This window comes from Theropithecus gelada, chromosome 11 (genome assembly GCF_003255815.1).
Source record: "Theropithecus gelada isolate Dixy chromosome 11, Tgel_1.0, whole genome shotgun sequence".
In the NCBI taxonomy this organism is placed as follows: Eukaryota; Metazoa; Chordata; class Mammalia; order Primates; family Cercopithecidae; genus Theropithecus; species Theropithecus gelada.
Window position 1 is genome coordinate 59,830,801 of NC_037679.1, and position 15,690 is coordinate 59,846,490.

Here is a 15,690-nt window from a genome sequence, read left to right on the forward strand (position 1 = left end):
GTATTTGCAGTCGAGTAAACACATTCCTAAATCTTGTAATTTGGGGGTTTGGGGGAGTAGCAAAACTGCCACTGTTAACTGTATGTTAATATTTTGTTCTTTTTTTCAGAAAAGAAATTTCATTTCAACATAGGTGACTATGCAGCCTGCAATTCAAGTAAGTTTTTTTCTTGGAAAAATATTTAAATTATGAGATTAATATAATTGAACTATAATAATTAGCAAACATAAAATTATCACAAGGTGTTCTTACTGTGCTAGTTTTTTTAAGCATCACATTTTAATAACAGAAATACTATATTTTAACTTTTTAGTTCTCAAAAACTTAATTCTAAGCTTTTGTTTATACTGAATATTTGTAAAATTCAAAAATACCTTAGGGTTATCTCTTCTTGGCCTTTTGGCTAAGAACAAGTGTAAAAATACCTTAGGGTTGGTAGGTCTGTGTTATTTATACCACTGTGGGAAAAGAGGTGGAATATTTTGTGGTTTTCCCCTCATTACAATTTAGTATGTATTTACAGTTAAAAGAGCTTTCAGTGAAAACAAATATATGTTTTTAAATTTCAGATAGTTGTTCATGTGCTCTATAAATGCCTGTATATGACTGGCCATTAAAGTTTTAAAGAATGGTTTTTTTTTGTTTTTTTGTTTTGTTTTTTTTTTCTGTGGAGGGGTGCAAGCTGGGTGGTGTAATGAGACAACCAGAATTGCCTTATATTTGAATGATTTCCAGAGTTGGTGTTTGCTATATTATTCTTACTTTTTAGGTTTTCTTTATTTTGTATAAATAGAACATGATTGAATATTAACTTAAAAATAAAAGTCACATTGAAGGTCTGCCTGGAAAGAAGCAAGCAACTGATAATAAAATTTCCTTTGGGAAGTAAAACTTGGCATCAATTAGATTTCAGTTCTGATCCTAGTTCTGCCCCCTTGATTCCAAGATTCTGGCAAGTTATCTTACTTCCGAGTCTCTGCTTCCTTACCTCTATGGTGAGGATAACAGTGATTAATTTGCAGGGTAGATGTGAGGAATCAATGAGATAACATGTGCAAAGGGACTGTTAGAATATATATTGCCTGTAAGCACGTCAGAAGTTTGGTTGTATCCTTGGTATGATACAGTTTTCCAGATATAAACCTGGAGATAGTACCTGTGTCATAAAAGTCAGTCAGTCTTTCCTCCTCCTCATCTTTCTTCTCTTCTCTCCTTTCCTTTCTCTTGTCAACATAACAGTGGATGACAGCCTAGAGAAGAGAATTTATCAAATGGTGAAGAACAGCCCTGCATGTGACCCTGTTGTCCACCTTCCTATACTCTGCAGCTATAATCTCCTACTCTACTAATAGAGTTCCATCATACTTTTCCTTTTGGGACTGGGGAGTCCATGACTGTCTCTCAAAAGGTCTTACTCTTCCCCTTTGGGTCCTCTCACATCCACTGGCATTTGCTCAGAACTCTGTTATTACTCAAAATCATTTGTGAGCTGATTACTTCTGTTCATCCCCTTTTTATCCAAGTCTCAGGAATGTCATTAGTTTCTTATCATTTATTTTCTTGATTCCTTATAGAGTATTTTTATTGCTGCCACATTGCCCATGTTTTTCCTTATCTCTACACTAATGGACATTTATATTTTGTTAACATGGTAGATTCTTTCATAGTTTGTGTAATGGTTTCATAAAATCTTCTCTGATCCAGATTCCAAGATCTGTCTTTATTGATTTTTTTTTTCCCAAGACTATCCTCCCTTCACATGTCTCATGGAGGTTTTTGCTGCTGAATGTAAGGACTTCCCAGGATTTCCACCTCTTTCTCTGCCAATTATGTTAGACAGTTACTTGGTTATTAACTGTCTTATAGAGAGGAGACATCCAGTGAATAGTTGTTATTAATTGACATCTTACTAATTTAATAGTTTAAGATACTTCTTGCCATTCATCTGTGTCCTTCATTCTGATTAATAAATAAACATTAATAAATAAACATATAGTATAAATATAAACATATAGTATAAAAGCATATAGTATAAAAGCCAATGGACAATAGTATATGACCTTTCTGGGGTCATAGTCCCATTTGAAAATCTGACAAAGGCTATGAAATCACTCTCTGTGAAAAGGCCCATTTGTACATAGGCATAAAATTTTGCCTAAATGTAAGCAAGTGCAAGTACCTAAGTTAATCTGTAGAGTACCCATGAATTAAATATCTCTTAATGACAATATGGCAGCTTTCAGCATGCTTGAGAACAATCTTCATACATGCAGTTTTTGTTAATGTCTAACTTTTAATAGTAATTTCTACTGACTAGCCCAGGTTATGACTAAAGTCGTCTGCTTGCAATAATAGGAAAATCCAACATGTACTCTTCTCTCTAATGTGACAAGAAGTAAAAATGACTTTTTAAAAAATGTTAGCATCTCCATTTTCATACATGATTTAAAAAACCACCCTCTTAATTTATGCTCTTCTTTCCTTGACAAACATTTACATCTGCTCTGCTTTGTTTCAGCTCAACCAGATGGTTAATGGACAAATAACATATTCCATTGACTGTCAAATACAATTGATTGTAAGATACATTTTGATTTTGATGGTACAAAGAGTCATTTGCTAATATCTATTCCTCAATTATTGAACAAATATGTTTGAATACTATGTGCTAAGCATTACACTGAGTCCGAAGATTATAATAGAAATAAGATATGCTTATAAAGGGAAGAATTAGTAAAGCGTTACTGTACTTCCTTGGAAATAATTTTAAGAGAATTCAGGGAAATAAATAATATCGTTTTCCTATTCATAGGATCCTCATATATTTAGGAATTCATTTCCCAATCCCTACCCTAATTCCTGAAGTAAATATCCCTTAAATAACTTACATTTCTTTTTTGTCTTTGACAGGGTTTTTAAATTTACTTGTATTTTATTTTATTTTTTATTTTTTATTAGATTTCCCTACCCCTGCATGCCTCTTGAGTTTATTCACTTTCTTTGTTTGCCTTGGGGTTTAAAAAAAAACTTCTTTATTTCTCATCATAGGAGATTGGAAGTAGTTTCCCCCGCTCCCCACCACCAATTTGTGTGCATTACCTATAGAATTGCTATGACTTTTTATCTGATATAGTAAGACTTGTCTCAAATGAACCTCAATACGCTTAATACATTTTAAGGGGGAAATGGTCTACATTTAAAAATCAAGAAAGGACTAGATTCACTTGGTATTCCTTTTACTTACAGTTCTTTTTTAAAAGTTTGGTTTAAAAAAAAAAAATTAAAGCCATCACAGACTACAGAGTAGTTAAGTGTAGTACAGAGAAATTTGTTTGCCTGAACCATTTGAGAGGAAGTGACGACTCTAATGCTCTATTACCTCTGAATATTTTAGTGTGTATTTCTCAAAAACAAGGACATCTTCCTACACAACCACAATGAACTAATCACAATCAGGATATTAATGCTGCTGCAGTACTACCATTTAATATGCAGGCCACTTTCAAGTGTTGCCAGTTGTCTCAATAATAACCATTTCAGAATTATGTGTTGCATTTAGTTTTCATGTCTCTTTAGTCTTCATTAGGCTGGAACAGTATCTCAGTCTTTGCTTGTCTTTAATTACCTTGATAATTTTGAATATTCCAGACCACTAATTTTGTAGAATGTCCCTCAATTTGGATTTGTTTGATGTTTTTTCATGACTAAACTCAGGTTATGCATCTTGGGCAGGAATTTTTCTCATTGCGTCCTGTCAGGTGGCATATGATTTTGATTTGTCCTGTTATTGATGAAGTTCACCTCCATCATTTGGTTCTGATGCTGTCTGTCAGGTTTCTGAACTATAAAATTACTCTTTTTCCCTTTGTAGTATTTTGTGTGCAGGTACTTCGAGACTATGTAAAAATCCCATTCTTGTCAAAATTTCAGTGTATTCATTTATATCTGTGTTAACTCATAGTTTCCTATTTTATTCAGTGTGGTATAATCCATTTCTGTTATTTATCTCAATGCTCAAATTGCCCTCAGTTCAGCCAGTAGAAGTCCCTTCATGCTGGCTTAAGTGTCCTTTTGGCGTTCTTTGAGAGTTTCTTTGCTTTCAGATAAGAGATATTTGAATTCAACACCAAAGGATTCATTCTTGCTTCTCTCATTCTATTTTTGCATCTGTCTTCAGTGAGAAGATTGGCTCCCATTTGATAAATCCTCATGTGTGTTACTGTTCTCTCATTATTGCTGCCGCCCACACCCTGGGTAGATGCTTAGCTCACTTGGACTCTGACACTCTGTATTGGGACATTCCCTCTTTGCACCTGTTAGATGCCCTCTTTATCCTACTCAGGGTCTGACATCTTGCACAGGGCTGTCTCCATACCTGGATGCCCACTCACCTCACTCAAGCTCTGACTCTCCATTCCAAGCCACCCCACTCTTGGAATCTTGTATGCATTTCACTTAGGCTCTAATAATATTCCTTTCTAAGTTGTTCAGTAAGGAGAGGGACAAGAGGTATTTATGTCTGTTTTAAAAAGTGACTTCATAATGACTTGATTACTTCTTTTACAATCTGAAGAATTGATACAGCCTTTTCTATAATCTTACATTAAAGAATCTCTAATTGTATTTCAAAATTTTGCAAGTGTTTATTATAACATCTATAAAATTACAAAATTTATAGAGTGTCAGTTTTTATTCTAAACTGTGAATTGGCCAGGTAGTATTTCATGCTCTGTGGGCCAGTAGGCAAAATTGAGATATTATGCAGTTACTTATATAACAGCCATTTTAAAATGTAAAAACGATTCTTAGCTTCTGGGCTTACAAAATCAGGTGAGACAAAATTTGCCCCATGGACTATAGTTTGCTACCCACTTGTTTTAAACTAAACTACTTAGACATTTTTTAAAAAGATAACACTGTTATTATGATTTGAAGCTTACAAAATGCCATTTATGCTTCATTCATTCATTTATTCAACAAATGTTTATTGAGTCTCTGCTATCTGCTAGGCCCAATGCCAGATGCTACAAAGGTGTATTTTATAAGGCAGGAATCAGTAACCCATCTTACAGCTAAGATATTAAGACTCTGGTCAAGTAACTTGTTAAACTTACTCAAGCTAACAAGTGAAGGCAAAATATTATTTGTTGAATTGTACCCTCTTGCTTCAATAGTAGAATCCATTCATTAATTTGGGGTTTTCTTACATTGACCACAATATTGAATATTGAAAATGTCCTGGCTGGGCGCAGTGGCTCGTGCCTGTAATCCCAGCACTCTGGGGAGTCTGAAGCGGAAGGATCGCTTGAGCCCAGGAGTTCAAGACCATCCTGGGCAACATAGGACGACCACATCTCTGCAATACATAAAATTAAAAACTTAGCTGGGTGTGGTGGCATGTGTCTGTGTTCTCAGCTACTTGGGAGGCTGAGGTGGGAGGATTGCTTGAGCCTGGGAGTCGAGGCTGCAGTAAACCATGATCGCATCACTGCACTGTAGCCTGGGCAGCAGAACAGGACTAACACGTTGCTTCTAATTTATATATTTGCTGTGAGCTACAGCAGCTTTTTATATGTGTCTATTATGTATGATTTATGCTTCATCATTTAAATATTGATGTGGATTATGACTTTTAGCAAAGGTTTTATTCATTCAGTTGATTGATTTTTTTTTTTTCTTTAGGTATGGTTTGGAGAAGATCTGCCTCTAAGTCCTCGGAGTCCTCTGACCCCCAGACACGGACCAGGATTGGCTAATGTTTGTCAGTATGATGAGTGGATAGCTGTGAGGCATGAAGCCACTCTGTTGCCCATGCAAGAAGATCTGTCAATCTGGTTATCTGGTTTATTAGGTGATGCTTGAAATAATACACCAAATTGTATTATCTTATTCAGTATGCATTTATTGAGAGCCTTACTCTTTGTCAAGGAGTGATTATTACAGATGCTGGGGATACTCTAGTGAATGAAGTATTCAGTGCCCTTGCTTTCACCAAAGTTACATTTCAGCTGGGGAAATACTCTGATTCACCCTGAACCTTGGGTCTTGAATAGTAGGAAATTTGAGATTTAACCGAAGAGGTCAATAAACTTTGAATAATGAATATTTTCATTGTTAATATTAAAATCATCTTTAAAAAGTGTATTGATCTTTTTTTTTTTTTTTTTTACTGATTCACCCCCCTCACCCCCACCCGCCTTAGTCTTGTGTAAGCCATGATCTTTGAGTGAAATATATACTGTAGATAAAATGATTACAATTTCTGAGGCATTGAAGGATAGAGGCATATGAAACCTAGGAAGAAGTGTCAGGTTGGAGAATGTCTGGCATCATATTTTTTACGCTATTAGAGAATATGATGAATGCTTTAAACTTTCTCCCCAGAAAAATTTTACTTTAACTAATTTTATGTGGAATTCTTAAGTTTTCATGAAAAAGAGTATCTTAAATGATATAGCCCTTCCAAGATAATAAAATACCAAATATTATCTGTATTTGTCTATTATCAGTTTGATGGATAATGTTTAGAGTTTATTATGTAATAATAATGTTTTTAAAGAAGATAATCTAGAAGTAAAACGTTAGTATTCCCTGGGTATTTGTTATGGTATTGTCTTTAATTTTAAAATTGGAACCAAGTCCATCTTATTTATAGAGACTATTATTCTTGTGCAAGGAATATTAATACGCAGTGAATTTATTTCAAATGAAATAAAATCGATGTCAGTTTTCTTTTTTTTTTTTCTGTACTTCTACATTACAGATATTTTTGTTTCAGTATCATTAAGTTAACTTGCCATTATTTGCTATTTTAACTGTACCTTCTAAGAGTATTTAGGAGTCTGACCTGATATTTTTCTAGTGTTTTGCTGTAATCTGATTCTATTTAATTAATTTTAACCATATTGGTTTGAATTTATGTTTCTAGAAGAATCTTAACTTTGAAATATGTTTTTAGGTATTAAAGTTAAGGCAGAAAAATTATTGGAAGAACTTGATAATGGAGTACTACTATGTCAACTGATTGATGTTCTTCAAAACATGGTGAAAACATGCAACTCTGAAGAATCAGGGGTAAGTAAATGTTTGACAGTGGTGATTTTATGTCTTGGTATCTATTAATTTATGTATATTTCTTATCTCTAGAAGGTTGTAGACTTCCATGCCAACTGGCTATGAGATGTTGAATAATTTACTTAACCCTTTTCAAGATCTGGAAAAATGTTCTCTTTCATAAAATGACATTAACAGTTACCTTAGGATTTATTTGTGAGAGTTCAGTCAAATTAAATGAGTGAATGTACAGATGGTGTCTAACATAGTGCTTGATGCATAGTCAATCCAGCTCTTCTTGAGAACGTTAACATAACTTCCTTTTAGAATTGTTGTGAGGGTTAAATGGGAAAAGAGCTTGTGATGGTTCCTGGCACACGAGTAGCAGCTGCTATTATTATTTTCTTCTTTATATATTTTCCATATATTGTGTTGGTGGTAAATTCTATAAATATTGATTGGATAAATAATAAATGTTTTTAGACAGTTTTCATTCGTTAGCCCTGAAGTCATGATTTGAAGTCGATAAGGTTTCCTCTCTTTTCATCAAATGTAGGTATTCTCAAGAGTTTGGAGTCTGCAAATTTACACACAGTTGGTGGAAATATAAGGGAGTATCATCATTCTAGGGGACAGTGGATGATATGTGTGTGTGTGTATATATATATCACTGAAAATAAGGTATAGCTTGTAAAAATATTTTGTGGGTACATACTAGGTGTGTATATTTATGGGGTACATGAGATACTTTGATACAGGCATGCAATAAGTAATAATCATCGTGGAAAATAGGATATCCATTCCCTCAAGTATTTATTCTTTGTGTTACAAGCAATCCAGTTGTACTCTTTTAGTTATTTTTAAATGTACAATTAAATTATTATTGACTGTAGTCACCCTGTTGTACTATCAAATACTAGGTATTATTAATTCTTTCTAACTATATTTTTTGCACCCTTAAACATCTCCACTTCCCCCACCTCCCACAATCCTTCCCAGCCTCTGCTAAGCGTCCTTCTACTATCTCCATGTGTTCAGTTGTTGATTTTTAGCACCCACAAATAATTGAGAACATGTGATGTTTGTCTTTCTGTGCCTGTTGTATTTCACTTAACATAATGACCTCCAGTTCTATCCTGTTACAAATAACAGGATCTCAGTCTTTTTTATAGCTCTATGGTACTCCATTGTATATATGTGCCACATTTTCTTTACCTGTTCATCTGTTGATGGACATTTAGGTTGATTCCAAATCTTGGCTATTGAGAACAGTGCTTCAGCAAACATAGGAGTGCAGATAATCTCTTTAATATACTGATTTCCTTTCTGTTGGGTATATACCCAGTGGGTTGTTGGGTCATATGGTAGCTCTATTTTCAGTTTTCTGAGAAACCTTGAAACTGTTCTCCATAGTGGCTGTAGTAATTTATATTACCACCGGCAGTGTATGAGGGTTCCCTTTTCTCCACATCTTTGCCAGCATTTGTTATTGCTTGTCTTTGGGATGAAAGCCATTTTAATTGGGGTGAGATGATATCTCATTGTATTTTTGATTTGCATTTCTTTGATATCAGTGATGTTGAGCACCTTTTCATATATCTGTTTGCCCTTTGTGTGTCTTTTGAGAAATGTCTATTCAAATCTTTTGCCCATTTTTAAATTGGATTATTAGATTTTATCCTACAGAGTTGTTTGAGCTCCTTATATGTTCTACTTAATAATCCCTTGTCAGATGGATTGTTTGCAGATATTTTCTCCCATTCTGTGGGTTGCTCTTCAATGTGTTGTTTCCTTTACTGTGCAGAAGCTTTTTAACGTGATGTGATCCTATTTATTTTTGATTTGGTTGCTTCTGCTTGTGGGTATTACTTATGAAGTTTTTGCCCAGACCAATGTCAAGGAGAGTTTTCCCAATGTTTTCTGGTAACAGTTGCATAGTACGAGGTCTTAGATTTAAGTATTTAATCCATTTTTATTTCATTTTTATATATGGTGAGAGACAGGGGTCAAGTTTCATTCTTCTGCATGTGAATACCCAGTTTTCCCAGCAGATTTTATTGAAGAGACTGTCCTTTCTCCAATCTCTGTTCCTAGCACCTTTGTTATAAGTGAGTTCACTACAGTTATCTGGATTTATTTCTGAGTTTTCTTTTCTGTTCCATTGGTCTGTGTCTCTTTATGCCAGTACCATACTGTTTTGGTTGAAGTCAGGTAATGTGATTCCTCCAATTTTGTTCTTTTTACTCAGGATAGTTTTGACTATTCTCAGTCTTTTGTGATTCCATATAAATTTTAGGATCTTTTTTCCATTTCTATGAAGAATGCCGTTGTTATTTTGGTAAGGATTGCATTGAGTCTGTAGATTGCTTTGAGTAGTATGACCATTTTAACAATATTGATTCTTCCAATCCATGCACATGGAATATTTTACCATTTTTTGGTGCCCTCTTCAATTTTTCATTAGTGTTTTATTGTAGAAATATTTCACTTCTTAGCTTAAGTTAATTCCTAGGTATTTAATTTTATTTGTGACTGTTGTAAATGGGATTACTTTTTATTTCTTTTTCAGATTGTTGGCATACAAATGCTACAGATTTTTGTATGTTGATTTTGTGTCCTGAAACTTTACTGAATTTGTTTATCAGCTCTAATGGTTTTTTTGTGTGTGGAGGGGTCTTTAGGTTTTTCTAAATATAAGATCATATCATCTGCAAACAAGAATATTTGACATCTTCCTTTCCAGTTCGGATGCCAAATCTTTCTTTCTCTTGTCTGATTACTCTAGCTAGGACTTCCAGAATTGTGTTGAATAACAGTGATGAAAGTGGGCATCCTTGTTGTGGTCCAGACCTTAGAGGAAAGGCTTTCAGTTTTTCCTCATTTAGTATGATACTAGCTGTGGGTCTGTCATCATATGGCTTTTATTATGCTGAGGTGTGTTCCTTCTATACCCAGTTTCTTTAGGGTTTTTATCACAAAGGGATTTAAATTTTATCAAATGCTTTTTCAACATCAATTGAAATGATATATATGGTTTTTATACTTCATTTCGTTGATAGATGTATCACACTGATTGATTTGCACATGTTGAAACATCGTCGCATCCCTGCGATAAATCCCAATTGGTCATGATGAATAATTTTTTAAATGTATTGTTGAATTCAGTTTGCTAGTATTTTGTTGAGGATTTTTGCATCAATATTCATCAGAGATATTGGTCTGTTATCTTCATTTTTTAATATGTCTTTGTCTGGTTTTGGTATAATACTGGCCTCATAGAATGAGTTTGGAAGTAATCACTCCTCTTCTGTTTTTCAGAATAGTTTGAGTAGGACTGCTATTAGTTCTTCTTCAAATGTTTGGTAGAATTCAGCAGTGAAGCACTCGGGTCCCAGGCTTTTCTTTACTGGGAGGCTTTTTATTACAGCTTTGATCTTGTTACTTGTTATTGGTCTGTTCAGGTTTTGTTGTCATACAATTGCTCAGTATAATCCTTTAAATTTCTGTGGTATCAGTTGTAATGTCTCCTTTTTCATCTCTGATTTTATTTGGGTCTTCTCTCTTTTTTCTTAGTCTGACTTAAGGTCTGTCAATTTTATTTATCCTTTCAAAAAACCAACTTTAAGTTTTGTTTATCTTTTGCTATTGTTTTTGTCATTTCAATTTCATTTATTTCTGTTCTGATCCTCATTATTTCTTTTCTTGTACTAATTTCGAGTTGATTTGCACTTGTTTTTTTAGTTCTTTAAGATGCATTGTTAGGTTATTTATTTTAAGTTTTTCTTCTTTTTTGATGTGGACACTTACAGCTATAAATTTACCTCTTAATACTGCTTTCACTGTATCCCATAGGTTTTGGTATTTGTGTTTTCATTATTTTTTTCAAGAAAATTTTTCAATTTTCTTCTTAATTTCCTCATTGACCCACTGGTGTCAGTCATTCAGGAGCATATTGTTTAATTTCCATGTGTTTATATTGTTTCCAAAATTACTCTTGTTATGGATTTCTAGTTTTATTCCATTATGGTCAGAGAAGATGCTTTATATTATTTCAGGTTTTAAAAAATATTTTAGGAGTTGTTTTGTAACCTAACATATGATCTATGCTTGAGAATGATCCACCTGCTAAGGAGATTAAAGCAGCTGCTGAATGAGATGTTCTGTAAATATCTGTTAGGTCTATTTGTTCTATAGTGAAGATTAAGTCTGATGTGTCTTTTCTGATTTTCTATCTGAAAGATCTGAGCAATGCCGAAAGTGGGGTTTTGAAGTCTCCATCTATTACTGTATTGGAGTCTCTCTCTCTCTTTAGCTGTAATAATATTTGCTTTATTTATCTGAGTGCTCTAGCATTGGGTCCGTATATATTTACAATTTTTATATCCTCTTGCTGAATTGACCTCTTTATCATTATATAATGACCTTCTTTGTCTCTTCTTATGGGTTTTGTCTTAGAATTCATTTTGTCTGATATAAAAATATAGCTACTCCTGTTTTTCGGGTTTCCCATTGGCATGGAGTATCTTTTTCCATCCCTTTATTTTCAGTCTATATGTGTTTTTATGGGTGAAGAGTGTTTCCTGGAGACAACAGAAAATTGGGTCTTGCTTTTTCATTCATTCAGCTACTTTGTAGTCTTTTGATTGGAGAATTTAATCTATTTACATTCAGTGTTATAATTGATAAATAAGGACTTACTCCTGCCATTTTGTTGTTTTCTGGTTGTTTTTTGGTCGGCTCCTTCTTTCCTTCCTTCCTGTCTTTTAGTGAAGCTGATTTTCTCTGGTGGTATGCTTTAATTTCTTACTTTCTATCTTTCATGTATCTATTGTATGTTTTTTGATTTGAGGTTACCATGAGGCTTGCAAATAATATCTTATAACCCATTATTTTAAACTGATTGCATAAGCAAAAGAACTATTAATAGCAAGGGATATTGTCACAGAACTTCCCAAACCTACAGAAAGATATCAATATTCAAGTACAAGAAAGTTATAAAACACTAGCAGATTTAACCAAAGAACACTACCTCAAGGCATTTAATAAACTCCTAAAGGTCAAGGATAAAGAACTCACTTTAGCATTTCTTGTAGGATGGTCTGGTATGGATGAAATCCTTCGGCTTTTGTTGTCTGGGAAAGTCTTTATTTCTCCTTCATGCTTAAAGGATCCTAAAAGCAGCAAGAGAAAAGAAACAAATAATATACAATGGAGTCATGTTCCCCCAGGCCCTGGTTGGGTCCAGAGATGCTGTCTGGGAGCCAGAGATTGAAGTCTTAAACCTTAGAAATTTACCTGATATTACTGTTTTACTGCAGCTAAGCCAGCACTCAAACCACAAGTCAAAGTCCTTCCCACTCTTTCTTCCTCTTTTTATGGGCAGAGGAGCCTCTCCCTGTGGCTACTACCACCACTGGCCCCTGTGGGTTTCTGCCAGGCCACTGCCAGTAGAACCCAAGGCCTCTTTAGTCAGCTTGTGGTGAATGCTGCCAGGCCTGGGACTCACCCTTCAAGGCAGTGGCCTCCCCTCTGGCCCAGGCCAGGTCCAGAAATGCTGACCAAGAGCCGAGGCCTAAAGCTGGGGACTCCTCAGAGCTTGCTTGGTGCTCTACCCCACTGTGGCTGAGTTGGTCCCTAAGGCACAAGACAGAGTCACCTTTACTTTTCCCCTTGCCTTTCTCAAACAGGAGGAGTCTTTCATTGTAGCCACCAAAACTGGGAATGTATTCAGTCCCACCTGAAGCTAGTGTGTCTGACAGCCCAACGCCCATGGCATATTACCTGGGTATCACTGCTGGTTATTCAGGGCCCAAGGGTTCTTTACTCAGCAGGTGATGAATCCTGATAGGTCACCATTGTGACAAGGCAGCACTGAGTTCAGCGTAAAGTCCTCCAGTTGCTGTGCTGTCTGTCTTCCAAGTGCACAGCTTTCTCTGCACCTTGTGGCTGCTGCCAGGGGTTGGGGGAGGTGGTGCAAGCACACGCTTAGCCTGGTTGATGTCTCAGTAGGTCATATGCTCCTCCCCTCTGGTCCACTGGCTCTGAGTCCATCTGAGCACTGGGCTTGCCTAGGACTTGCAATTCTTGTGGCCTAGACTGTCCGTCAAGTTCACTTAGGTCCCCAGAGCACTCCAGTTTATGGTAGCGAGGCTTGTCTGAACTCAAGCTCTTATTACTGTAATGGGTGAGTCCCCTCTAGCTGGGGTTGGTCCAAATGCTTTCTCCATGGGCAGATGTCAGCTACTAAAGCCTGGTTCTGCCTTCTGCTGTGTAAGGACAGCAGTGAGTTCAATGTAAAGCCTCAAAATCACTGTACTCTCCCTCTCCCAGATACACAGATTCTCTGTGCCATGTGGTTGCTGCCGGGAAGATGGAGGGAGGGGTGGGCAATTTAAGACTGGCTTTCCTTCCCTCTTCAATGTCTCTCTCAGCGATATGAAATTAAAACCAGATTTCTGGTCTCATTTTTGATTCTTGTAATGGTGCTTCTTGTGTATAGTTAATTGTTAAAATTTGATGTTCCTGTGGGTAAGACAAATGTTGTAGGTTTGTATGGGGCTGTCTCGCTCTGCCCCCTAAAGCACATCTTTTGATACATAGGTCTACTTGTAGGAATTTATTCTGAGAAAATAGTCAGAAGTTTGTGAAAGTGATAGTACAGAAATTAGGAACAACCTAAATGTTCATCAATAGAGAAATTGGTAAAAATTAATTATGGTAACCAGCCACATTGGAATATTATACATTCATTTGAAACAATTTTTTAAATATGTTGTTTTGAACCCCACATGATGTCTACACCGTCATTTAATGTATATGCACACATGCACACACAAATGAAATTGAAGAATGGCTTATGTGACGTTTTGTAGATACAAATATGTGTATAGTTGTGCATAGAGATGTCTTGCCGAAATGTGGGTGAGAGGATTTCAGTTGATACTTTGTAGTTTGCTGTTGGTTTGATTTTTTTTTTTTTTCAGTGATTGTATATTCTGTATTCAATCAGGGAAAAAAACCTCCTAAGGTTATTTTAGTTTTGGAAATAAATAGTAACAGGAAGGATATACAAGGAACTAGTAATAGTGGTTAACTCTAGGGAGAGAGAGGAACTGGGAGTAGGTGAGAGAAAGGTGTAATATCCTACTGTACCTATTGCATTAACAAAAGTCATATTCATGGATTGCTTATTCAAGTAAAAATTTAAACCGAACCAAAACAAAAAAATCTCTTAGGCTCAGCAGAATTATCCAAATAATCTTGGAGCAGATAGTAAAAAAAATTAAGATTCTGTGAAACTTAGATCATAAGTTTTCAAAGAACTTTAAGAAGGAACAACTACTTCCTTATTTGATAGTCTCCTCAAGAAACTCAGAACCATCTTTATGAATCTACATGGAAGGAAGTAAGCAAAAATGGGTGTCTGTGATTTTTTTTTTTTTTTGAGAAAGAGTCTTGCTCTGTTGCCCAGGCTGGAGTACAGTGGCATGATCATAGCTTACTGCATCCTGGAACTGCTGGGCTCAAGTGATGCTCTCACCTCAGCCTCCTGAGCAGCGGGACTTTAGCTACGTGCCACCATACCTGCCTAATGTTTAAAAAAATATTTTATAGAAATGAGGTCATACTATGTTGCCCAGGCTGGTCTTGAGCTCCTAGCCTCAAGCAACCCTGCTTCAGCCTCCCAAGGTGATGGGATTACAAGTGAGTCATCATACCCATCTCTTAACTTTTAACATAGCAATAATTTGAGGTTTATATTGAACTATGTGTAGAGAGACATACAGTTGAGAGTGCTTTGCAATTATTAGGCTGTCAGTTTTTATTTTAATTTAAGATTCTTATGTCATTTTAAAAAGAAAGAGCTGAGAGATGCTTGATCCTACTGCTAATTTTGACCAAATTGTTTTTCTAGGAATCATTTTTCTGGAATATACTTTAAAGCAGCAGTCCCCAATCTTTTTGGCACCAGGGACTGGTTTAATGGAAGACAGTGTTTCCACAGATTTGGGGCTGGGTGGGGGGGTTTGAGATGAAACTGCTCAATCTCAGATCATCAGGCATTAGATTCTCATAAGGAGCACGCAGCCTAGATCCCTCGCATGCACAGTTCACAATAGGGTTCGAGCTTCTGTGAGAATCTAATGCTGCTGCTGATCTGATAGAAGGCAGAGTTCAGGTGATAATGCTTGCTTACCCACTGCTCACCTCCTGCTGTGCGGCCTGGTTCCTAACAGGCCACGGACCGGTACCAGTCTGTGGCCCAGGGTTTGGGGACCTCTGCTTTAAAGTAAAATAAAATAGTTTTCAAAAGTATCTTTTTTCTCCAAAGTTGTGTACTTTTTGGTTACAGGTGATGGATTGAACATTTATTTAGTAATATCAAAATGACTGTTTAATGAAAATATCCTTGATACATTTTTGAAATTATTCTTTTATCTTTTCCAGAATTTTCCAGCGAGAAAAGTGCCCTGTAAGAAAGATGCTGCATCAGGTTCATTCTTTGCTCGGGACAATACCGCAAACTTCCTTCACTGGTGTAGGGACATTGGGGTTGATGAAACTTACCTCTTTGAATCTGAAGGTTTAGGTAAGTGATGTTGTTGACATTCTTGGTTTTTTTTTTGTTTTTTTTT

General features: G+C 35.7%; 1 protein-coding gene across 3 annotated transcripts in view; it reads left to right on the top strand.

Moving 5' to 3' along the window:
- The window catches only part of GAS2L3 (growth arrest specific 2 like 3), a 52,342-nt gene that overhangs the window by 21,763 nt on the left and 14,889 nt on the right, over positions 1–15,690 (top strand). For 2 of the 3 annotated variants that reach the window (XM_025402474.1, XM_025402475.1), the window contains 4 exons: positions 110–157; positions 5,684–5,852; positions 6,960–7,075; positions 15,503–15,644. In XM_025402474.1, coding sequence (XP_025258259.1) covers positions 140–157; positions 5,684–5,852; positions 6,960–7,075; positions 15,503–15,644 — 445 coding nt within the window. In that variant the 5' untranslated portion in view covers positions 110–139. The remainder of the gene's footprint in view (positions 1–109; positions 158–5,683; positions 5,853–6,959; positions 7,076–15,502; positions 15,645–15,690) is intronic. The other variant, XM_025402477.1, reaches the window with a different exon arrangement.